General features: G+C 40.6%; 2 protein-coding genes across 2 annotated transcripts; one reads left to right on the forward strand and one right to left on the reverse strand.

Moving 5' to 3' along the window:
• Positions 1-362: 362 nt before the first annotated feature.
• On the reverse strand, positions 363-23,584 carry LOC307262968 (RNA-binding protein FUS-like; the record flags this gene model as incomplete). Its single annotated transcript, XM_080043989.1, has 10 exons — positions 363-441; positions 1,929-2,058; positions 4,685-4,782; positions 5,198-5,336; positions 6,148-6,249; positions 6,552-6,681; positions 7,004-7,113; positions 7,752-7,793; positions 23,378-23,491; positions 23,548-23,584. 10 exons carry the CDS (start codon positions 23,582-23,584, stop codon positions 363-365), a joined length of 981 nt encoding a protein of 326 aa, XP_079900115.1.
• On the forward strand, positions 11,038-16,126 carry LOC307263088 (uncharacterized protein). The gene is made up of 4 exons (XM_080044137.1): positions 11,038-11,086; positions 11,884-11,911; positions 12,293-12,511; positions 15,858-16,126. The coding sequence occupies exons 3-4, from the start codon at positions 12,368-12,370 to the stop codon at positions 16,119-16,121; spliced, it is 408 nt and encodes a 135-aa protein (XP_079900263.1). The 5' UTR covers positions 11,038-11,086; positions 11,884-11,911; positions 12,293-12,367; the 3' UTR covers positions 16,122-16,126.
• Positions 23,585-25,604: the final 2,020 nt, after the last annotated feature.

Consider the following 25,604-nt stretch of genomic DNA (forward strand, 5'->3'; position numbering starts at 1 on the left):
TCAAAACAGATATGGATTGAATGGTTGATACACGGATTCACCATTTTTTAAGGGCAGATGGATATTTATACCAACTCAAGACTTACCCTGCGTTCCAATCCCCATACTTCCCTACTATTTAGTATGCCAGAAAAAGATTTAGGATGTCCACATACATGCACATCAATTGTAATATGCTAAAAAATAAATAAATGCCCAAATAACTCCAAGTAGTATTCGTCTTTATTCTTGACATTTCTTGACATAATAAGAAAAAAATCATCCTCATCTGATTTTTTTTTCTCTCCTGTGGCCCTAAAACTCTTCTGTACTTTAGTATGTAGTGTAGTAAAATGAAAAAGTATGTGATTTGGAACGCAGGGTTAGTTAATAGAAATGTAGTTTTTCTTCAAACGGACCTTGAACAGTAAGGGAGTGTGGGGGTCGACGTGAAAGGACTGACTGACAAGAACAAGAGTAAACACAAAACACAGGGATAGTCACATTTTTCTACACACTGAGGATGAAAGGGCAGCATAGTAATATAAAAGGTATCGGCCGGGCCCAGTATTGATGGAGGGGAGGGGGGGGGGGGGGAACACTGGTCTTTGTATTGATGTGGGACAGTTTGTCCTTTCAGTAGGGACGTCCTCGCCGCTCCTGTCTGCGGTCACCCCTGTAAAATAACAACACATTGGTTACACCATCAACATTCGACCAATGAGAAGCAGATACAGGACAAACAGGTGTGTGTGAGTGTGAGTGTGTGTGTGTTGTGTGGTGTGTGGTGTGTGTGGTGTGTGTGTGTGTGTGTGTGTGTGTGTGTGTGGACAGTTGAGGTTTTAAACAAATGATATGTTGATGGATCTGTCAGGGACATTCAGGCGTTGACCAATTTCTTCCTCCCAGTGCTGAGAGAAGTTTTCATTTAAAACAACACAGTGTCGTGGTGCTCCGGTGGTGTAGTGGATAGAGTGCGTACCATATTGGCTCTGGCTTCTTTACAGTGGTCGCGGGTTCAAATCTGACTCGTGGACCTTTACTGCAGGTCATCCCCCCTCTCTCTCTGTCTCCCCATTTCAACTATCTATGTTCTATCTCATAAAGCTTGAAAATGCCAAAAAAATAATCTAACAACACAGTGGAAATGTTTGATGGCTTCTGGGTAAAGCCTGAGTCACATCCATAAGTCTTTACTTTACTTTAAACATTTGGCAGAAGCTTTTTGACTTTACTCACCATGAGGGGACTGTTCTGTCTCTCTATGGGGCAGGGCTGAAGAATGAAACAAGGGGACCTCCACGAATATCCCTTTTCCTCTGATGCAGTTTGAGGAGCCGCTGCCCAAAAGTGAACTATTTCTTTGTGTTTCCACAACATGTCTGTTTTTGCAGGAAAACTGGTTCGAAAGCGGCATTAACTCTTTACTGGTGTAGAACCAAGAACTGCTTCAAGTGAGGGGCTGGGGCGAGATTATCCTGACCAACCAGAACAACTTTAACTTGGTGATCAATATCTTTTTAAATGAGCCGTAATTGAAACGCCAATTTTGACGCCTATGTAGTCTCACAAAACAAAGCCAGGAGCTACAATTGTACATAATTACTAGGGCTGTTGAAGCCTCAGATTAGCATCACATGAACGTTTTGGTATTTTTAAAAACCTTTTCCTCCCTGATCACTGACAGAAGAGCCATATTAAGACCCGATTCTACAAATGGGGGAACGATTACAACAACCAAGAATGGTTTGATTCTACAAATGTTCACAAAAGTATTGTTTAAACACTGTGTTGAAAAAATGTGAACCTATCCTTAAATCTACATGTGTTATGTCCTGTCTGTAGTGTATGTATGTATGATGTGGAAACTCTTGTGATCCAAATGAACTGAGCTTCAACCATAGAAAGCTTAGATGCCTCTGTGTGGTGTGTGTTTGAGTGTGTCTGACCTTGTGTCCATCTTCCCAAGACCGAATCCTCCCCTCTCTCCTCCTCTGCCTCTGAACCCGCCTCGGTCGCCCCCTCGGCCCCTGAAGCCGCCGCGATCAAACCCCCCACGCCGCTCCCCTCCGAAACCTCCTGTAGACACAGAAAGCAACAAAAAATAACTTTTTTTTCACAATGTTTATGTAAAAAAAAACACACACACAAACAAACACAAATAAAATAATTACTAAAATAAAATAAAATAATAATAATTATAATTATAATTAAATATAGGGGAGAACGGGGTAATCTGAGCCACTTTTTACGTTTGCTCCCCTCTAAGCGAGCTAAAATTTAGATTTATCACTCAAATGTACACATTTCCCATTAATTCAGGATGAATTCCTAGAAATGGGCATTAGCAGATTTTTTTCAAGACAAAGGGCAGTGAAAATATGATTGTTTTAAAAAAAGTTGTCATGTGGCTCACTTTACCCCAGCTGTGGGGTAAACTGATCCACTTATTGTTTCCACTCTGAAACTACCATAACAACACATATTGTAACAGTAAGAATCCTGAAAGCTAGCCACACATTCCAGAACTAATGTCGGACTAGTAAAAGAATGATGGGGTTTGGTCAATTAAAGCTCCCATATTATACACTTTTCGGTACTATTATACACCATATTATATGGTCTTAGTGGTCACTAATATGTTTTTCTTTAATTGTTTGCTGAAAAAAACTTTCAGATAATTTATTGTACTATGCTGATGTTCAGCTAATCTCACAATGGCCTATTTTTTTAAAAAAGAGCTGCAGCTCCCCTCGTAAATATACAATCTTTGAGCTGCCCCCGCCCCCTGTCCGGAAGCGAAGCCAGATACGCCTCGCCCTCTGTCTGTCAGGGCCGTGGACCAATAAGAAATAGGGGGTGTGGGCTGCACAGTGGAAGCTTCTGGCTTTCCAGTTTGTGAGGTCAGAAAAGGGGAAAATTCTGACTGGAGTATATTGGGGGGGAGGGGTGGGGGTTTCAGAAAGGGGGAGAGTGAGAACAGGAGAGATTGTTATTTTTAAAAATATTTTGGCAGTCTCTAGCCACACCGTGGACCCATGGATATGTTAGAACACATTTAAAAAGTGCATTTAGCATAATATGTGACCTTTAACCCATTGATGACTATGGCAATCTAGGATGCATGTCCTTAATGCCTGAGGGTTTTCTGAAAAAATAGTACGAATTGTCAAGTCTACCAAAACCTTAATATCTAAGCCTGTGTAGCACATAGAAACATGAAATAAAATACATTTAAAAGTTACGGTTCACAGGTTTTATTTAAACATGCTCCCTTAGCGCTTACAAACCAACAAATATTTCAAAAAATCGTCAAAATTAGATGAATTAGAAAATTATTAAATATTGTTAATAAATAGATGCAATGTGTTGTGTGATTTTCGTCAGTAGTCTATAGTAGACCTTGATTCTGCGCACCAAACGCCACTAACTGTTCTGTCGCCGACATAGCTGGCGTATTTTTTTTATTATTTTGTTTTATTTTTTATTTTTTATTTTTTTGATTGACATGATTTTCGGCAAACCACACAACTTTTGGGTGGTCACATGGTCTTAAAAAAATCAGCAAAACCCACCTCATGTGTATTTGAACCAATGACAGTGCATTCTATGCTGGGAATGCCATGAAAATTAGATAAAGTAATAATGCTGCGCGACGCAGCATCAGGCAGGAGAGCCAATGTGGCATCGCGCAGCAGCCGTCATCAATGGGTTAAGCAAAGCAAATTTTCTAAACACTTAAAAGTAACTCTGAACAAAATACAAAATCAAATACAACATATTATAATTCAAAAGGTTTTAATAAGATTCAAATGAACCCACAGACGTTTGACCCTGTGGTTAGATTTCACAACACATTGTACAACAACACATTTTCTTGGATGACTCACATTAGTGAAATATTTCCACGTTAAGTCGTGGTGTCTCATTGCTATCAATGGAAAAGTAAACACTTTCCTGTCTAGTCAATAGTCCCTTTGTCATCCGATCGCTACTATCAGAGAAAGTGCAGTAAAACGTTTAGTAACTAATTCCCCTGTAGAAGTTGTTCTTCCAAGTACTGTTCAATTGTGAGATTTTTTTGTCTATTTTGCTTCCATAACATGTCTTCTTTCATACGAGTTTAAATAGAAAAGTCCAAAATGTACATTTAGGTGTTTATTTGACTAAACTTTGTCCGTTTGCGTCTGTATATTTTTTTTTCTTTTTTTTTTTTTTTTAATTATTATTCTTTCGGACAATTCCACACAATACACAATTATCTCTTTCACATCATACATCATACTTTGTGTTGTCCGAAGGGTGACGGAAGAAGCCAAAGGCTTATCAGGTCCCGCCCCCATAAAATTTCTCCTATACTCTGAACTAAAGCTCTCAACTTCTATAGTATTTACATCAAATAAACTTTCCATAATGTGGTTAGGGTGGTCGACCCACAACTACAGGGTCGGTGGTTCGATCCCCCGTCTCCCCGCCACATGTCCAAGTGTCCCTGGGCAAAGAGACACTGAACCCTAAATGTCTCCTGATAGTTAGCTTGCACCCTGTGTGGTAGCTGCTGTTATCAATGTATGAATGTGTGCTCCAGTTGTAAGTCGCTTTGGATAAAAGCGTCTGCTAAAATGACATGTAATGTAATGTAATGTAATGATTTTTTTTTTAACATGTCAAGTGGAGTATGATATAAATGAGTGAGTAGTCGAACCTCTTTCCATTGGAGGCATCTCATCAGCGTCGTCAGGTTTGGGGTCTTTGCATTGGTTACACTCGTTACGCCACGAGAAGTTCAGGTTCCCACATTCTCTGTAGACAAATGAGAAAAAAGGGACAATAATCAATAACCTTAATACTGTATATCTCTAATGCATTTTAGTTTTATACATAATAAGTTATTTTCTTATTTGTTTGAGATCAATATGTATGTTTTCCATTATACCAAAGTAAAAAAGTTGTATTTTGTATTATGAACACTATATAGAGTGTGAAAAAAAATATAAGAAAAAGTGACAAAAAAAAGTCAATATTATTTGTGCAGCAACAAGTGTTGTACAAATTAATTCAAAATTAATTTAAATAAAAATAGACCTCGTGGCAGTGTTAATTTTGACATTGAAAACTATCCTTTTAACTAACCTTTTTTCATGAAAAAGACGAGGGCTTAAAAATAGATATTTGAACATTAATTCTATCCATAAGTGATGACCGAATCCTGACTCACGGGTTTGAACACTTCCAGTCTCCGGCTCTCTGTTCTCCTCCTCCCCCTCCTCCTCCTCCTCCTCCTCCTCCGCCCCCGTTGCCTCCTGGGAAACCGCCACCTCGACCGACCCCTCCGAATCCACCACGACCCATTGGAGCTGAGGAGAGAGAAAACCAAACAATACATCACATTTAGCAGACGCTTTTATCCAAAGCGACTCACAACTGGAACACACATTCATACACCGATAGCAGCAGCTACCACACAGGGTGCAAGAGAACTATCGGGAGCAATTTAGGGTTCAGTGTCTCTTTGCCCAGGGACACTTGGACATGTGGCGGGGAGATGGTGGATCGAACCACCGACCCTGTAGTTGAGGGTCGACCATCCCTACCCACTGAGGTAGTCGCCCAAACATGTCAACCTCAAAGTTACTGCATGCTCAAACAATCTGCTGAAAGCATAACATGGGTCTGCCTTTGGCTGTGTGCATCAGCTGATGTTCGGCCGGCTAAGGGTTATTTAAGACCGGATGTACCCTGCAGTTAAATGCAAATAACTTAAGTGTTGTGGAGAGAACCATCTCACAGGGCTCTAAAGCTGAATTTGCAAATCAAAAAAGGATTTGCCTTCCTTCTCACGGAGGACAAGTTTCCAGCACTTTCAAATTTCCCAAACTACAGAGCGGGCAGAGGGTCATAATCAAAGGGAGTGCATGCATTAATAAGCCTTTGAAAATGAGTGTAGACATTAGTGTGGTTAAAAGGAATTGACATTATTTTGTTATAATCTTGCTAAATTTGACAGTTTTGATACAGTATATATAAACATATTTACTCATTTACTCAGACATTTACTCAGACACGTTTACTTGACATCATTGATGATAAATGAGGGTCACACCCCTCAATTGATCTTTCGAGGAAAAATAAAGGAAATTAAAATATTAACATCAAAACTGCTCTCACCCCCTCGTCCAACTCTTCCGCCCCTCATGGCGCCTCGGCCTCCAAAGTCGGCTCTGCGAGTGGCAAACGACACTTTGATGGGGTTTCCATTGAATTCTTTACCTGTGGAGGAAAGATAGAAATATACAGATCATTAGGAGCTTAACAAGCAACATGAACATTTTCAAGCTTTATTTGATAGTACAGAGTTGAAATGGGGACAGAGAGAGAGAGAGAGAGAGAGAGAGAGAGAGAGAGAGAGAGAGAGAGAGAGAGAGGGGGATGACCTGCTGTAAAGGTCGTCAGGTCGGACTCGAACCCGTGACCACTGCAACGAAGACCGGAGCCAATATGGTACGCGCTCTATCCACTACGCCACTGGAGCACCTGAAAATCATGAACTTTAAGAAAAGTAATTAACTCACCATCAAACCAGTCGATGGCGGCCTTAGCAGAGGGGGGGTCGTCAAAGGAAACGGTGGCCTCCCCCTTCAGTTTCCCTGAGTCTCTCTCTGTGTAGAGGTTGATCATGGGGAGACCCGTCTTCTTGTTGATCTAAGAGGACAGTAAAGGAACAAGACAATGATTTAGAGACACTAAAGTTAATGAACTGGCTTCAAAAAGGTGTCTAAATGTGGGGAGATGTTTGGGTCAGGAGGTCATGCGGTGAAAATCTGATTTTGTACTTTCAAAAAGATTAATTCAGCAAGTTTTTTTGTTATTCTATGTAAGGCAAGTTTATTTCTATAGCACAATTCAGACACACAGCCATTCAAAGTGCTTTACAGGGGCATGAAATACATCAAGATTAAATTACAACTGAATGGCCACCATACCTATAAGCAGCAGTACATTAATCAATAAACAGAAAAGCTACCTTTATGATCCCAATCTGCTTAAAGAAGTCTGCCACTGATTCCACAGTGTATTCGTCTCCCAGGCCTTGGACAAAGATGGTGTTGTTATCAGCGTTATCCTGGTCTGTCACTGTGGGAAGAGAACAGAGTATGATGTTACAAAAGCAACACAACCCTAATGTTCACCTATCACTCTGTAGCTCCATTTCTGACCTACAATAACTGATTGACACTAAGGCTATGACAACATGTATATGGGTATTTTGTTACCATTGTCCACATGCAAACATCACAACCGGACAAAATAACTGGAGCGTTTTGAAAACTCCGCCCAAACAGGAGATTTTGGAAAACTCAGTATACTGTATCTATATTGGCGGAACAGGACAGGAAAAAAATGATTTTTTGGAGTGTGACATCACCGTATGCGCCCAGATTTAATCTTGTAACATCAGAAAATTGTTTACAGGTTTCTGTGATAACAAGGAGCTACAAAAATGTCAGACATGTCCAAAATCCTGCTGGTTCTAACCTTACTGACTAGACTTGTGATTAGCAAACATGGCTTTAGTGTCTGGACTACAGCGCCACCTGTTTGTGTGGCATGCTCTTGGCAGCGTTTAAGTTTTTTTCTTTTGCCTTCTTGTGTGAACAGAAAGATTTTCCAAATCTTCGCTTAATGAAGTGCATACAACGGCAACATCTAAGGCCACTAGTTACAATCGGTTATATTAGTTCTTCTGACAACACACACAAAAATAAACTTACTGAAGCCAGGTCCCCCATGTCCATGTCCTAGGTCTCTCGGTCCTTCAGAGGGAAAAAGCAGAAATTAGTTGTGGAAAAGAACAAGTGATTTTTGATACATTTGCACCTCAGATATACCAACAATTATTCATATCGTTTTTACGTTCGACCAGTTTTAAGTTTTTAGTCACTCTGTATGTGGAGATAAAGTATGATAGACAGATTGTTTTACTTATTTCCTTACCAGCCTGTCTTACTATTGTGTCATTGTTTATTGACATCTTTCTTACCACAGAGATTCACATGACTAGTAGACAGAGGACAATAAGTAACTGATAATATCTTAAAGTACAAAACAAGAATGCGGATCTTATTGAGAAACTGTCCCAAAGTTGATACTGTGCGTTGGAAACAACCACCATTCTTTCTCACTGTTACCTTTTTCATTGGTTCAGCTATTTTTAGATCCAACAACACAACTATATATAGCTCCGGAAAAAATTAACACCACTCCAAATGTTCAGTGTCTCTTGTTTTACTCTTTAGAGGCATATATTCGAGTAAAATGAACATTTTGATTTTATAATATAAACTACTGACACCATTTCTACCAAATACACAATAAAAATATTGTCATTTAGAGCATTTTCAATGAGTAATGTAGAGATAAATATTTAAGAGAAATTCAGACTCTGAGGGTCTCTTAATTTTTTCCGGGGCTGTATAATCATATGACACAGACGCGGAGACACACAGGTCCAAATCTTGATTTTCATGATGCATTTGCGTTGATGCATTTCCTGATACACTATGAATGATTTCCTCTCACACAAACATTACCAGCTCTTCACACCCAAGTTCCAACACAATTCCTTTTGTGTACTTTTTATGAGTGAGTGAATACCTTCAACTGACATGATAATCATGATGTCATTAAAGTCAGTCAACATTCCTTTGTCTATTTTAGTTTTCACACAAGGGAATCCATTCTTTGAAACTGTCCCAACATACATTTGGGGATTAAAAACACCACGTTTGTCATTCAGAAGTTGAGAGATTTCGAAAGTGTTTTGTCAAGTACAACCACGTTAACCCAATCATATAACCAACTTCCCAACAGTGAAAGTTGAAGACCGACATACTTGGAAATTCTTTTCTGTGTTAAGTCCTGTCACCTTTTTGATGGACTGAATGCTACATCATGAGAGCAGCTTGATTTAACCAGAGCCCCTACCACTGCATATTACGCCCCCTTCCTTCAAAACAATCTCTGCGTTGTCTCCAGAGAAAGCCAAACCCCTTTGATCAACACGTTTGGTAAAAATAACTTTGCGATCAGCCGAACCCTTTTTTTCGACAGTAACACGCAGGTTATCAATCACTATCAGGTGATTGAAGAATGTCACTGAATAAAGAGACAAGGAAGCGCTCATCTTGGCAACAGCTCAATGACTCATTACAGAACAGTGATCCTTTTGAAGATTAAAAGAAAAGGAAAACATTGCAACACAACTCTTCCTTGACCTTGCCATTGTCACCATGACTAATGGGTACAGTACAGTTGTCAGTGGCAACTGTAAGACTGTGATTGGTTATATTATTATATGTAGAACAACTGTATCTAACAGATTGACTACTTAGAAATGTGTTTCTAACTTGGATGGGTTTTCACAATGTCAGGAATTGTAAAGAATTTTATTTGTGTATTTTTGTTTTCAGTGATAATTTGAACAAATGCATGACACCGCAACTAGAAAAACTGTAGGTGTTCCTTAAGAAAACATTTGCAAGTTATATGCCCCTATTTCAGTATTTAAACAAATAAAAATGTATGTGATGTGATGTGAGGTTAATGTTTTTATTTAATGTAGGAATAGAGACCTTTTTACTTTGGTGCTAAAGTTAATTGTCCTAACAGGAGCCCAGATCAAATGATGTGGGAACTGCTCTGGTCAGCCCTACAGACAGTGGTGGACAATCGGCTGCATGGACACCACTTTGCAGGACTTATTCTCCATCAAAATGCAGAACCATAGTCAGTAGGATAATGAGGAATCCTCACCACCCCGGCAATAGACTATTCAATCTTCTACACTCAGGCAAACGCCTCTGTAACCAACACATTTAGACTCAAATAAAAACGTCTTTGCTCAGACCATTTGGATGTCGAACTCAGTACATCATCTGCCTACTTCAAGCACATGGGCATCTGTGAATCTAAAGCTAGCTGGACCAGGGATTTTCTGTTTAGTTATTTCTTGTTTGTGGACAGTTTGACCATTTTGGTCTGGTTTAATATCATGGACAAAAGAGGTTTAAAAATGTTCAACTAATCGACCAAATAATAAAATGTAATCCTTTGCACATTGCTAAAGTATTCCTCCACCAAAATACTATACATCCATAGTGTGATCCGGTCTCTAGTCACCACCTACAGTTGTTGCCTCTGCATTAACCTACTGTACAACTTGATTAATCCTGGTCACATTTAAGAAGCAGCCATTGTGGCTTTTAATTGATTTAATTTAATACATTTTTTATAGTGAAGATATGTATTTCTCTGCGCAGCTCTTGCAATGTCAATTCAAATATTTACTTTGGAAAGGAGTTATGAAGGAGTTGAAAATTCCGTGGTGACACTTTTGAGTTCATTAATCAAAACAGTTCCAATAAATGGTTTTGTAAAACATTTACATTTGTGGTGGCGGATTTTGCATATGATGTATGTCTGGACTCAAATGTTAGAATGCTTATTAATGAAATAGGAAACATTTGCTACAGGCCTGTATAAAACATACATTGACTGTTTTAGTGTAAACTGACTAACTGAAATGTAGTTTCAACCATCCCCCTCAATCTCCCGAGTGGAGCCAGCCTGACTATACATTTGAAAGGTGACAATGATCCTGCAGACAGCCTCCTGCTGTTCTGGGACAGCCTGCCCCACCCACGATTATAATATGAATGTATATCTCAAGCCCTGTCTGTCTCCCAAACCTGTCTTCCCCTCCTTCCCCTCACCCAGCCTACCTGTCTGTCTCTTGATTACCTGTCCTTAAATAGTCCATGATTTTGAGTGAACTTTGTCACTCTTTGCTGCACGTTACATGTGTTGGAACTAGTGACCTCTCCGCGGAGAATTCTTGCTATTCTTGATTGAAAATAAACCTGATGCTATACACTATATCACCGTTTGCTTGACTTTTCTCACCACAGTAATTGGCGAGTTAATTCCAGGAGGGAGAACACCGGCAGAGGGTCCACGGGACCGGACAACAGCAAGCCCTTCCATTTCGGGACAGAGAGGACCTCTGTTGGCCGTCCCGTGGGGAAACTCTGTCATCTCCTCCGAATCGGTATGTGAGAATATGTTTTGTTTTAAAGCAACAACAATTGGGTTAAAGGATTACTTCTAAGGACATCTCTGTAGGAATTTTTACACTACAGTCGGAGCGAAACTCTCCCGTTTAAATTTACTTGGAAGTGAGCATGAACTTTAATTAACCATTAATGTAATAAAGCTAGAACGCCAAAGTGAACAGCCACGAGTTAGCTTCGGCCCGGGTGCTGTGTGACTGTTAATGCATCTGAATGGCCTTCCGCCAAGCACCGGACTGGAATTGACGAATTAGTCTTATTTGTTCAAGTTGAACTGAGCAGGTTGAGAGGAAGGTTTTAGGTAGTTTAGTAATTGGTAATGTTACTTGTTCGGTTGACGGACCGGGACAAGCAGCTGGACAGTGCTTTCATTTGTACTAATTTTCTTTTCTCCAGCAGGTTTTAACTCCTTTAAAACTTTTCCCTTCTTGTGAACATAGCATAAGGGCAGAGTTGGCCCTCTATTTTGGTTGTTTTGTTGACAGTGGAGAGTTCTGTGTTTTACAAAAAAAAAAAAAAAAAAAAGAGAGAGAGAGAGAGATTTTAGTTTTCTTGGAAAGCCTGAATTATTAAACAGGTCCTTCTGGGAGATTAAACTAGAATTGTTAACCCTTTTACAGACCAAGATATTTGTGTTGGTGGGGCTTGTTTTCGATCAAATAGCAAGAATTTTGAAATTTCATAAGTGTTTTATTGTTTGTCTTTGTTTTATTGTATTGTTTGGTTGCAACTGTTTTTTTTTCCCTTCCATTCTGTTGTGCTTTGTGTTAACTAGACAAAAACGTGCCGACCCGGGTGGAAAGGTAAGTTGGTAGTTTTGTGTGTGCTTTTCTTTGGTTTTCTTTAACATGGGAAAGGCTTCTAGCAAAAAAGCGAGGGAGAATATTCCCATCCCAGATACGCCAATTATTTTGCATATGAAAGCACACTATGGGCTTTCAGCTGTGACTCAAATACATGTATGGGTTCGTTTCGGTTTCCCTGTCGGCGGTAGCTTCAGCGTCACTCAGCTAATCAACCTTAGAACACAATTGCAGGCAGAGGAAACCCGTACGGCGCACATGAAAAGTAAAAATTGTTTTAGCGCCGACTGGCGGGCATTTTACCAATGGTTTGACGAAGCGACAAGACGGAGCAATTGGTGCCAGCCAGCGGGGGACAAAGTAACTCCATTTGTGTCTCAGGGCTTATGCTTACAGGTCGCCCGGAGCCCCAGACAACAACGTGCTCCGGAGACAACACACGCTGCCGCAGCCGGCATGCCCACGGCACAAACCACATGCGGGCCTCCGCCCTACGTCCCATTATACCCAGACCTGAGACACCTCAGTGTGGTTGCGTTAAACAAGGTGGCGTCTACCTCTGTTCCCGTTCCAGTTCTGCCCTCCAAGCTACTGGACCCGGTGAGTATTGCACCATTACTTCACAGAATGTCTGAGGACGCACTTCCCTTGATGGAAGTGGCCAGGCCGGCCGAACCCGCTTTTGTTCAGCGGCCTTGGGATACTTATGTGCTTTTAGCCGCCATGTGTTATCTCCCAGCACTTAAAGATGTTGGAGAGACACGTTTTTTGGAAGCGTTACTGGTTTTCTGTGCCAAGTTCAGACCAACTACCGCTGAGTTACGACTCATTTTGTTCGCTATATTGGGTAATGACTGGGCTAGTGTTTCAGCTACTTTCCCTCCAGAGCTCCAGTGCCAAACGGTTCCTGTCACCCCAGAGCATTTCTGTTTTTCAGTGCTCTAAACTCATCGCATTCTGCAGCCATTACACGTTTGCTTTTGCATGCTGGCTTCAACCTTGGAGGTTAAGGCCTCGTCTGTCTTTTAGCTACCATTTAATTCCCAGTTCAGATGGCTTTGCTATCCCCTTGTCTAGATTCAGCAGCCTATCTGTCTTTTAATTCCTTTTGAGTTTGGAGTAGTCGTGCCCACTTGCATATTGGTTGGTCACGGCACACACCCATTATTGCTATTTGCTATGCCTCATTTACTATAGGCTACAAGTCAACCAGATTTACAAGGCAAAAGGCCTGATCACCTTTTTGGTCTTAAATAGACTAGCTCATGGATATGCCTTTCTGCAACAACTGCCCATCTTAGTAATGTTTTTGTTTACACATTTGAGAAATGTAGGATTTCATGTTTCCTCCTTTACCTATTTTCTGTGCCAGCTTTGCTTTGCTCTTTTCCATTCTCCTTTTTTTTTAACCTCTCCTTTTTAAGTTTGGAGTTGTCCTGCAGAGGACAACTTGGGAATTTGTGAAACGTTTGCTGAACTTGCCTGATTTAATGCTTTTGTTTTGTCCAAATCTTAAATAATTTTGTTTTTACTTGTTTTTCAGTCTTCCTTCTGCCTAAGCTGACTCTGGTAACCAATTCCTTTGATCACACTTCCTGTGCAAACAAGGAACCTCAATTGCAAATGGCTACTCAAACTTTTGCAGTCTTAGAGGGACTAGCCTGTGAACCTGCTTTGACCCATATTCCAGAGTTGTCCTTTTAGAATGGGTACATCTTTTTATGCCTTGACTCTAACATAAATCTTATTTTCAACAGCCACCTTTTTGGATAAAGGGACTCATTAATTTGTTTTAGACCACTACATCTCCTGGTTCAAGTCGGACTCACTCATTTGCTGCTCTTGTTACCACAGATTAACATGCGCAGTCACCCTTAGAGAGGCTGATTAGTTATCTTTGTTTGCTCCTTTGCTTTTAGCTTCACATCTTCTAGGACCAGAGTGCCTTGCCATTTTACATCTTAAAAAGAGTAAAGGCCACCTTTGTTTTGTTAATTAAGGTTATGCAGCCACACGCTGGTTAAACATGCTTTCACTTGTTCCCAGTTCAGATGGCCTTGCCATTTCTTTGTCTAAAGCTAGCAGCCTATCTGTCTTTTAATTCCTTTTGAGTTTGGAATTGTCCTGTTGTTGGAAACACAAGTCTTTTTCTGTGGCTGGACTAGCCACACGCAAACGGAGCCGGCCTTCGAGGCTGGTTGACGTGTTTTCACTTGTTTTTGCTAGTTTTGTGTTTTTCTTTCAGATGATTTTACTGTGGGCTCATATGGCGTCATGTTCATTTCCGCTGCTCTCTCCAGCAGAGGAGCAGCGTCAAACACTTTTCCAGTTGTCTCCCTTCAACAAGACAGGGATACTGCCACCTAAGATGACTCTGTTAACAAATGCCTTGATTACACCTCCTGTGTATACATGGATCCTCTGTAGCAAGAAGGCTACTCACATTTTTGCTGTCTTAGCTGGCCTAGCCTGTATACATGCATGTGTCACTTTTGCCACGTTTCTAGCATTAATTTTGGTTACATCTAGCCTCCTTTTAGAAAGGGGACTAGTTCTTCTGCTTTAAAAACTACTTTTCCTGGTTCAAGCTAAACTCCCTCAATTACATCTCTTTAAACCACAGATAAAAATGCGCAGCCACCTTTAGAGTAGCTGATTAGTCTACTTGATTGCTTAGCCTACTGACCATTTCAGCCACAGTCGAATGTTAATGCCCCCCCATGCGTCTCTTTAGCTTTAGCATCTCTTTAGCTTTGTAACACAGATGCATCGACACCTTTTGCACACCACACAATTAGCTGCCCTTGCCACTGATTGCCCTTACGGTATAGACACCCTCTATGCCTTTTACTACAACGCTTTCATTTGCATTGCTGCCTTGCCCCGTTCAAGGAAATCTGTTTTTTTATATGATACTAATGTCCTTTTTCTCCAGCAGGTTTTAACTCCTTTGAAACTTTCCCTTTCTTGTGGAAATTGCATTTGGGCAGGGTTGGCCCTCTTGTTTGGTTGTTTTGTTGACAGTGGGATGTTTGGTGTTTTGCACCGAGCAAGAAATGTTTTGTATAGTTCTCTATGGTCTGTCCCAGAGAGGGGGAGAGAGAAAGAGGGATTTAGTGTTTCCTGTTGTTGTGGTTGTTAATATTGGTTGTTCAGAACTGCAGAGTTCTGATCTCTGGTTTTGCCAAAAATCAGTCGGTTGGCTTGTTTTTCTTTCCTTTTCTCTCTCGGTGTTGTGTGTGACAACTCTGGCGTCTGCCTGACCATTAGACAAATTGGTCACCTTGCTGCCGGCATTTTTGAATGCTTGATTTTTGTATGTTTGTGTTTTTGTTGTTGTTTGGATTAACTCTGTACACTTGGGTGTGTATTTCAGTTTTCCTGTTGCGCGCAGCGATCGTTTAAGCTTTGCTTAAACTTGTTTCTTGTTTTGCTACTAACTTCATCTTTGCTTCCCGACTCTTGTAGGTGCTGATTATTTCCCTGGAAATATGCTTATCTCATTCTATTGCTATACCTGTTTTCTTTCATGTTTCTTTTTACTGTTTCTCACATTCTGTGGTTTTCCTAAATCCTAACACAACTCATTTTAACACAACTAACTTTGTAATTTGTTTTGTTTTATTTGCTGCACATTATCAACATGTTGCTGCAAACTTGTTGATGTTTCACCACAGTTTACATTGTTGGCCTTGCAGGTCCGATCGGTAAGTTTATTATGGTTACGTTTTGCTTGATGACTGCATCCAAAAGGTAAGATCACTTTGTTTATTTGACAAGTCAACATGGTTGTTCTTTATGGTTTTGACTTTCTGCTATAAGTGTTATCTTCTTTCCTTTTTAAACTAATTTAGTGGGCCTTTTTAATTCTCAATTTGCAATGTTGATACCTCATGTCGCTGTCTCTTTGATTATATTTGAACAATATCCTTCTCTCCTCTGCAAGATGCGTCACAGTGAAAGCAGCAGTGTTTCCCCCTGTCCTGTCCTGTCTGGAAAAGCCTCCACTGTCCCATCCAGACCTGGAGCTTTGGTGGTTGACTCTGCTTCACGGCACCCGGCCTCAGAGCAAGGCCAAGTTGGCTACACGGTGATTTCTGCATCCAACACACACATTAGTGACAACCCTTTTGATGCTATTTCCTGCTGTCAACTGTCACTGTCACGGTCACTCCCCTGTCCTCTCTTTCTGCTCTCCACAGACTGGTGAAAGATGCACTATCACGACCAGCCACCACCCGAGGATCGGTTTTGTGGTCTAGGCTCCCAGACGAAGGTTCTGACTAGGCAAGCGATGGACGGGACCCTTTCAACTCCTCCTCTCCTCCATGACGGCCGTGAAGGTTGCAGAACGGACCACCTGGATCCATGCCAGTCACAGCGAACGGATCGAGAGGCACCTACAGGACTACAGCCCACCAGCATGGACCAGATGACATCAGCTGGACCAGCACCAGCCACGACGAAGAAGAGGACGGCCAAACCACCTCGCTCCATGGAGAGCCAGACGACGCCCTACCGCGCTTTGGGCTTTAGTCTTGATGTGTCTGGCCTGCGTCCCCCCCCCCCCCCCCCCAGATGTGAAACACCGCTTTCCTATTGTCTGTCTACAGGACCCTCATCGCCGTCGAGGGTGCACAGTGTGCGCCCTCCATGCTTTCAGACCTGATGGAAAATGTCTGCCTTTCTGCTACCCTTGGGGCTCTTTGAACTTTACAGGCATTCTAGGACTATTTTGCCTTATCGTTTTTGGTTTCAGCTTTTCATTGTTTCTTTGGCCTTAAACTTTTGTTTTGTTTTTTTTGTTTCTTTGGTTTAATGTTTTTCCTCTTTGGAATTCGATTTGAGGTTTTTTTTTCACATTAAACTCGCTTCTTGATATTTTGGCCTTCTCCTTTGATTTTTGGCCTGTCCTGGGTTTATATTTTTTCCTTACGAGGTTTTTATTATTCCCTGTTATTCCTTTTGCCTTACCTTTTGACTGTTTTGGGGTTTATTTTTTTCTCCCCTAGTGTATATTTTGCCTTACTGTGGTTTGCTATCTTTTATGTTATCATAATATGATAAAAAGAGAGAAGTGTGGTGGCGGATTTTGCATATGATGTATGTCTGGACTCAAATGTTAGAATGCTTATTAATGAAATAGGAAACATTTGCTACAGGCCTGTATAAAACATACATTGACTGTTTTAGTGTAAACTGACTAACTGAAATGTAGTTTCAACCATCCCCCTCAATCTCCCGAGTGGAGCCAGCCTGACTATACATTTGAAAGGTGACAATGATCCTGCAGACAGCCTCCTGCTGTTCTGGGACAGCCTGCCCCACCCACGATTATAATATGAATGTATATCTCAAGCCCTGTCTGTCTCCCAAACCTGTCTTCCCCTCCTTCCCCTCACCCAGCCTACCTGTCTGTCTCTTGATTACCTGTCCTTAAATAGTCCATGATTTTGAGTGAACTTTGTCACTCTTTGCTGCACGTTACATGTGTTGGAACTAGTGACCTCTCCGCGGAGAATTCTTGCTATTCTTGATTGAAAATAAACCTGATGCTATACACTATATCACCGTTTGCTTGACTTTTCTCACCACACATTTAATGCATTTTTGTATATTTTTTTGTTCTTTTTTGTTCTTCAGAAGTGATATATGGTTCATTACAGCCTTGTGTACCATCTTACACAAATTACCAACTTAAAAAAAAACTATTTAGTTTTATAACTGCACCTGAACTTCCATTAATTAACATTACTAAGGGCCCGTGTCCACCTAACGCCTTTTTCCAGCGTTAAACGCTGGCTGTGCGCTCGGGAGTGTGTCTACTGAGCGTTTTTTTCGACTGCTTTTTTCAAGCGTTTTATGAGCTGGGAGTGAGAGTGCTGTGATCGGGGGAGAGAAAATGCTGATCGTCACCTGTCAGTCAGACCTATCAACACTGGTTTAACTCTTTAGGCTTGCTGTTTTCTATTTAAATCGTTACATTTTAATATGAGTAGTCTTATGAAACAGAGAATACTTTCCACCATCCTCTCTTTGGATGAGGAGTTATCGCGGCTCCTGCAAACACACACGGAGCAAGTTGTAGGCTGACGTGTGCGCATGAAACGATCCGTAGGAGATAAAAAATACAGCGAATCACAAACGGGCTCTCCTCCCTCTGTTCTGGTCATTTTAAGTCACTATTTTCGTACAGTTTCGGGTAAACAGAGACGGAAATAGCAGTTTCTCTTCCGTCTTCCGGCGACGAGTCCCGGCGATCTTCTATTTGATTGGCCCTTTGAAAAAAGCGGCGGTGACGTCCCCGCCGCCTTTCTGAAAAGTTAAACTTTTTTCAACTTGAAAAGCTCGAAGCGGCCGCACAAAAAGGCAAAAACACTCGGAAAAAAAACGCTGTGCGCTGCGCCTTTTCTCAGAGCGGCCGCCTCGGGAAAAGGCGACCGCTTCTCATTGGGAATCAATTGATAAAAGGCGCTTGCGGTGGGAAAAAGGCGTTAGGTGGACACGGGCCCTAATGACATAGATATTGTAGGAAAACAAACATACACTTTACCTCTGATGGTGAAACACTTCATTTTATCACCATATAAATAACTACTGTAAATGTCACAGATGCTAGTGCACCTGCTTTCACTTTTTTATGATTTTGAACAAAAATCCATAACTCAATAAAAGCAACAAGCTACAAGCTGAAAAATGTCAAGTAAATGTGAAGTATCTCTTCTTCCCCACTACAGAGCTGAGAGGAAGCCTTCAGTGGCAAAACTTTCAAACAGAAAACCTATGAACAAACAAACCAAATGTTTGATTAACAATGTTTGGACGGGGTTTAGCCGTACAATAGAGGGAGTCTAGATGGAGAAAGTTATTGTTCTGGGAAACCACTAACAATCCTTACATTTACGGTACACATTGAACGCACCGTATCACATTACTGGTACTAGATAACATTTCCCAGTTCCCAGCAATAGAACCAGTTTTTTTCCCGTCAACTTCTCGTATCTGAGAATAAACCCAAACTTCCTTGTAGAAGTATAACAGCCCTTCTGTTAGGAGGCAAAGCCTTAAGCACATAAAGGTTATTTCAGACATTCCCGTCTGACACACACCCTGCGTCATCTCAACCATAACTTACCTGTTGACACTTTTATCTAATTTTTTTTTAGAGATTTTGACACGCTACCCCATGAAACACTACAGACCAGGCTTTAGTTCTGAACACCCATCAATCAAATTCAAACACTATTGAACTCCAACACCAAAGATGCGAAGCCATAATGTGACATTTATCTCCCTCTGCTGGACATATACTATCACTTAAAGGCCTACTTCACCGGTTTGAATATGAAGGTGTATTGAATTCTGAGATCCTATGTAGTATAAATGTGCGAAAAAAATTGAAATTGGTTCATCCTAGCCTGAGAAAAGGCAGAAAGAGTGTTTTTTTAACCCTATATTTCTCTTTCTCGTGACATCACAGAAAGAGAAATATAGGGTTAAAAAAAACGTACTTTGTAAATATTACTGTGATGTCTTTTACTGTGACACCACAGTAATATTTACAAAGTACGTTTTTTTTAACCCAATATTTCTCTTTCTGTGATGTCACAAGAAGGAGAAATATAGGGTTAAAAAAACACTCTTTCTGCCTTTTCTCAGGCTAGGATGAACCGATTTTTTTTTTTTTTGCACATTTATACTACATAGGATCTCAGAATTCAATACACCTTCATATTCAAACCGGTGAAGTAGGCCTTTAACCACAGTGAAGGTGTTCTTACCTGTGCCAGAGAAACATAAACCTCACACTCTACGTTTAGGGGCTAATTTCTAGAGTTGAATTACTAAAAAATCGTAAAATGTTTGTCATGTTCAAGTTTTTTTACACAACAGTTGGAAACCTCATTGTGCTGCAGGGTGCAATCTGCTATGTTATTTCTTTTTGCCGGTGGGGACTAAAAACCTAAAATTAAACTATTCAAAATCTATATCTAAGTAAAGTGTTTTAACGGGTGAACAGTCTAAAGGTCAAACAACGATAGAATCAGAAATCTACTAACCCAGGAGGTGACATGGAAGTAGTTTTTTTTTAACCGCACGCACCCCTGACTTAACTGTGCTGAAGTAAAGCATGCATACACTTTGGCAAATCGCCACGTCACCTCCCGGGCTCCATAGAAATGTTCTCTGTCACGTTTGTGAGATAATAGAGATGACACCGACATGTTGTGTTATTTCATTTTGAGAAAATGTTCTATTAAATATTGAACTTTATAAATGTGGCACTTTGTCATCTCATCTTTATCCGATTTTTCTGAATTCAGGTCACAGGGGCAACAGCTCCAGCATGGGACCCCAAACTTCCCTTTCTCGGGCCCCATTAACCAGCTCTGACTGGGGGATCCCGAGGCGTTCCCAGGCCAGTGTGGAGATATCATCTCTCCACCTAGTCCTGGGTCCTCACCAAGGCCTCCTCCCAGCTGGTCAGGCCTCAAACACTTCCTTACGGTTATTTTTCTGGCAAATTTATTTGGTGTTTTGTCCTCCCAACGGAGCCTTGGAGGCAGCGCTGCCTGGAAGGCCCTAACCATAACCTTAACTGGTGTACTCCCAACGCTGCCTTCCAGGCAGCTGAAGTCATCATCTAAAGTTAGGACACCTGGACCAATTGTTTTCAACTTTCAACGCTTCATTTACTTCCATTGCTGCAGAAAATAGTAGAGAACACATTAATTTTTTCCTTGAAAAAGGCCATACATGGCCTCAGTTTACTCACTTTGGACTGGTAGTGTTAAAGATAAAATGATTTAACGATTATTTTGTTGAACAACTCAGTAGTCGATCGACTGATGTCATTTTTTTCCTACTTTAAAAAGGAAGCTGTGATGACTCATTTGGGGATTTAGTCCATGACAGATGAAGACAAACTTACAGTGAAATGTGACACATTATACGGTTACAAGGAAGTGAATGACAAACTGTGCAACCTCTATAACCAAAAAACAAATGTGTCAACTTACCATACCAGTTTCTGCTTCATCACTTTACCAATTTAATGATGATGTTATTTTGGAAAAATGTTGTCAGTATTATTGTTGTTTTAAAAACTGTACGTAATGCATTGTTGAGTGTTGAGTAAGATCATACAATAGGTTTTCAAATAATGCAATTATTCAAAGCTTGGTGCCAAAGAATATTGCGTTTGAAGTCTTTGTTTGAGCATAAGAGCTCACTGGGCTTGTTTTTGTTGGACCATCACACTTGCACCAGGGCAGCTGTGGCTACTCTCGTAGTTTACCACCACCGGTATGACTGAGTGTGAACGAATTGAACCAGGAAATGTAAAGCGTCTTTGAGTGCCTAGGCAATAAAGCGCTATATAAAACCTATCAATTATTATTATTATTATTATTAGAGACTGCAGTGCAGTGACTTACTCTATAGTGAATTACTCCATAGTCTGTGTGAATACTCTATTCTGATTGGCTGTAGAACATTCCATAGGTGTGGATTAACCCCTGATGTATGGACACCTAGATGGAACTGTTTACATTCTGTCCACTTTAATGAGGGATTTATAAAGCCTAAAATATCCTGCCGTGCAATAGCCTCTCAACACCACAGGATGGCGCTCGTAACACAACAGCTGTAATAACGATAGTGGTAAAATAAAGTGGTTTTAACTAAATGTCCTCTGGCTAAACGTCAATGGTTATCTTGTTAAAAATGTGAGTAAGACCCCTGTTTAATTTGAAAAGGTTTGTAATGAGTATACATTGTGTTGACACCAAAGCTTCACTGTCTATCTGAGCTTACTGCTGGTCTTATGATACAGACTTGCTGTGGAGGTAATACCACCATATCAAACCACCATCATATTTTTACATGTTGCATTTCAGTTTAAATAGTTTGTTAGTTGTTGTCTTTTTTTTGTGTTAAATATTTCCAATGACACAAGTATCTGGTGGCCACTGGACACAACACAGTGAAACCCGGTTCATTTTGTTTTTAGCGCTTCATACCATCTTTATAGGACAGCCTGTTTGTTTGTAACACCAGACATGTGCCCTTTAGCTTGTGGTGTTGATCATGATTTGAACTTTGGTGACGTGGTTCTTTAGCGTTCAGCCACAAGGACCTCAACTTCACACTCCAAACCCCCTTTATGATGATGTCACCTCTTTTACCCAGTTTACCATCTCACCCCTTCAATTGAACCACTATCTTTATGTGGAGCCTGACACATGAGACCATGTTTCAGACACACTGTATACAGTCTGCCTTTGTGAGCTTTGGGCTTTTCATGCCGTCTGATCAAACAGGTCAGGAGGTCAAATCTTCAGGATGCTTTTTCTGAAGTTTTCCGTGTTGCAGCCAGTAGGATCATCATGATGATTTGATTTAACTGTGTTCTTTAACAATTTTCAGGAAACTGTGTTTCAAATGTCCCACAATGAGGTGGTAAAGCTTCTGTTTGACTTTTCTTTTGCAAGAACAGTTCATTGCATGGACATCAATTTAATTTACTTTACTTGCGATCATCCCATTAGTTCACACTATTAACATTTTATCATGAACATTATCTTGTGTTTGAACATGCAGGTAATGAAATAAGTTAACACAGTAAAGCCTGATGTTTGGCAAAAAACTTATAGAGATGAAGCTGTTTGAAATCATAATAATAGAGTTTTGGGATATTTTGCAACAAATCAGAACCATTTTTACAACATTACAACAAACAAAATTTTTATGTTAATTACCACCACTAATCAGCAACATACCAACAGATGCAGCACAGGATTTACACTGCATATGAATACAGACACACTTTTAATATGCATGTTTGCGTTCACCTACTAGAAGGTGTATATTTGGTAACGGCTCTGAAAAGAAAACGAGATTTGTGTAGTCGTCACTGTAGAAGGACAACGTATCAGTTGCTTTCTGGTGATATCAGAATCTCTGGGATTTAAAAGCAGGTAGGACGTGAAATGTTGACACATCAAAACACACCTCTCACTTGCTTTAGTATGTAGATACATATGTGGAACTCCACAGTCCTATTTCATTACTTTTTCATTCTTCCTATTTCATTACCCTCTACTCTGTTCCACTTGTAACCAACGTTGAGGAACATTTACATGCATCACTGTACTCAGATTCAGATTGTGTTCAGGTCCAGTAGACCTACAATACTAATACAGGGCTGATAACACGGACACTGAATGTCTCAGGGCTGAAGTGTAACGCCCATTTCTGATTGGCTTGCGTCTTTCAGATGTTATGATGTAGAGTCGTACTAAAAGTATGACTCTACGTCGCGATTCGAACCCGAAAGTAAAAGTTGTCTTTTTTCAAATCTTAGTAAAACTCTAAAGTATTTTACAATACATAAAACTTCTTGAAATGCCGATATTTAACATATTAAAAAAAACATGGGACACTGGATGGTTTTTGAACACTTACCCCATTCCTCCTCTTCCTCTGGGTCCACCTCTTCCTCCTCGATCAAACCCGCGATCAAATCCTCCACCACCGCCCCCGCCGCGACCACCGAATGCCCCACCTCGGGCCCTTCCTCTGCAGGCCGGCATCTGGAGCTCCATACCCCCCATCAGATCCACCATACCCTCCACCTCCGTCTGCACTCAGCGGGGGGCTTTTCATCTCCATAGCCTGAGAGAGAGTCGGGGGAATCAGACCTGCAGAGGGTTGTGGGAACTCCACAGTGAGTTAATGAACACATCAGAGTTGGTTTGGTGTTGATAACTATAAAAACCAGTGAGTTATTTAAAAAAAAAGCCTTAAATATGAATGCAATATATGCAATGACTACTTTTGGCTTTTTTTTTTAAAACAATTGAAATGTTTTCCTGTAAAACAAAGGGTTGTGGGAACTACAAAAATTAGTTTATAAACACATCAGAAGTGGTTTGGTGTTGATAGGATGAATTTCCAGTGAGTTATTAAGAATTTTTTTAAAAAACGTTGAGCTTTTGCGACGGTCCCTAAGCACTCCGCTGCCGTATGCATAGACGGATTATGAGATAATGGGCCCCTGGGCACAAACTCTTAAAGGGCCCCTCACTCCTCCCTATCCAGTCATGTACACTGACTTTTCCACACAGATACATACAATTAATGGCAAAAACATATTAAGGAAGTCAGTGTTTCCCACAGGATTTTGGGATACTGTTGGAGGGACCCTGGTCCTTGTTGGGGGGTCCGGGGGCATGCCCCCCTGGATTTTTTTAAAAACTTTTTAAAGTAAAATGCATCAATCTGGTGCACTTTGAGAGGACATTTTAGAGGCTATATCAAATCCTGAGATGCAGAAGGAACATTATTTTTCAGATTTTTCTTAAACAGGCAGCACTCTTTACTCTGCAACTGTAAAAACAGTACAGTAGATTGGTCTGCAGACCCATGTTCTATGATGGAGGGGCCCATTTCAACAGATAAAGGGTTAAATAAAGCTACTTTATATGAACAGTATATCATTTACACATAGAAAGCTTATTTCTGTATGTGTGAAGGGGCCTCAAGGCCCCTCATGATTCATGAAGCCCCTTGTTTTTAACTTGCTTTTGTATTTCTCCCCTACTAGTTGAGGGGTCCATGATGATTTCTATCTTGTTACATTTTAATGAGTATCCTTATATTTAGGCTATTCTTTTTGGACCCTGTTAGTGACTGAGCTCTTTGACCATGCAACATGAAAAGTTACTATCAGTATCTCTGGCTTAGGGCCCCCCTGAGCCCTTGGGCCCCTGGGCCTGTGCCCGGTGTGCCCGTGCAGTAATGGCCCGTATGGTGTGCCCGTATGGCAGTTGGAAGTATATTCGGCGCGGTTTCTTTTATCTTTCGCCAGACTCGCTGATTTTGGTGAGTTGATCAAGCCTGTGAAATGTCAGTCTTAGTTTTCTGTACAAAATAATACCATCCTGGAGGAAATTGGTGCGGTTTTCGTGACGCTATCACAGCTACAACCCCGGAAAGTAGACAAATGTCGAATATAAAACCAATTTCACCCCGCTCAGGCATTGTTGGCAAAGCTCACTACAGCGCGTTTCCTTCCCTCCGTTTTACAGTGAAACTGGAAACAATATATTGATATTTTTGAAAAAATAACACATTGTTGAGTCTACAAAGTGTCTGTATTTGTCTAGTTATCACCAAAGTAGTTTGTTTCATGGACATATAAAGTTTGAGGTTTGTTTACACAGCTCGTATCGGAGTCATAGGTCAGACTGGAAAAGGTGGGTGGGGCCTTGGAGGGTAACAAGCTATCAGCGAGCGCAGTGCATTGTGGTAGCATGAGGATTTCTTATTTTAGAGCTAGAGACAGCCAGAGAGACCATTAAAAAACACCTTTTCTACCTTTTCTCAGGCTAGGATGAACCGATTTCTAAAATGTTTGCACATTTATACTACATAGAATTATATACTTCATATAACCTTCATGTTTCCACCGGTGAAGTAATTCTTTAACGTCATATAATGTGACGGAACCCCGGCTGACTTTGTATATTGGTTTATAATTAACAGATTTGTAACACAAACTGAGTTTAGTGGGTTGTGTCTAACAATTAATCTCCTGTTATAAGATTCCATAAAAGTACACTTATTAAACCGTTTGAGTGGACGTACAGATAAATAGTCACTATAAGATTTAATAAAGGTCTAATTAGTC

This window comes from Ammodytes marinus (assembly GCF_949987685.1).
Source record: "Ammodytes marinus genome assembly, chromosome: 16".
NCBI classification, from domain to species: domain Eukaryota; kingdom Metazoa; phylum Chordata; class Actinopteri; order Uranoscopiformes; family Ammodytidae; genus Ammodytes; species Ammodytes marinus.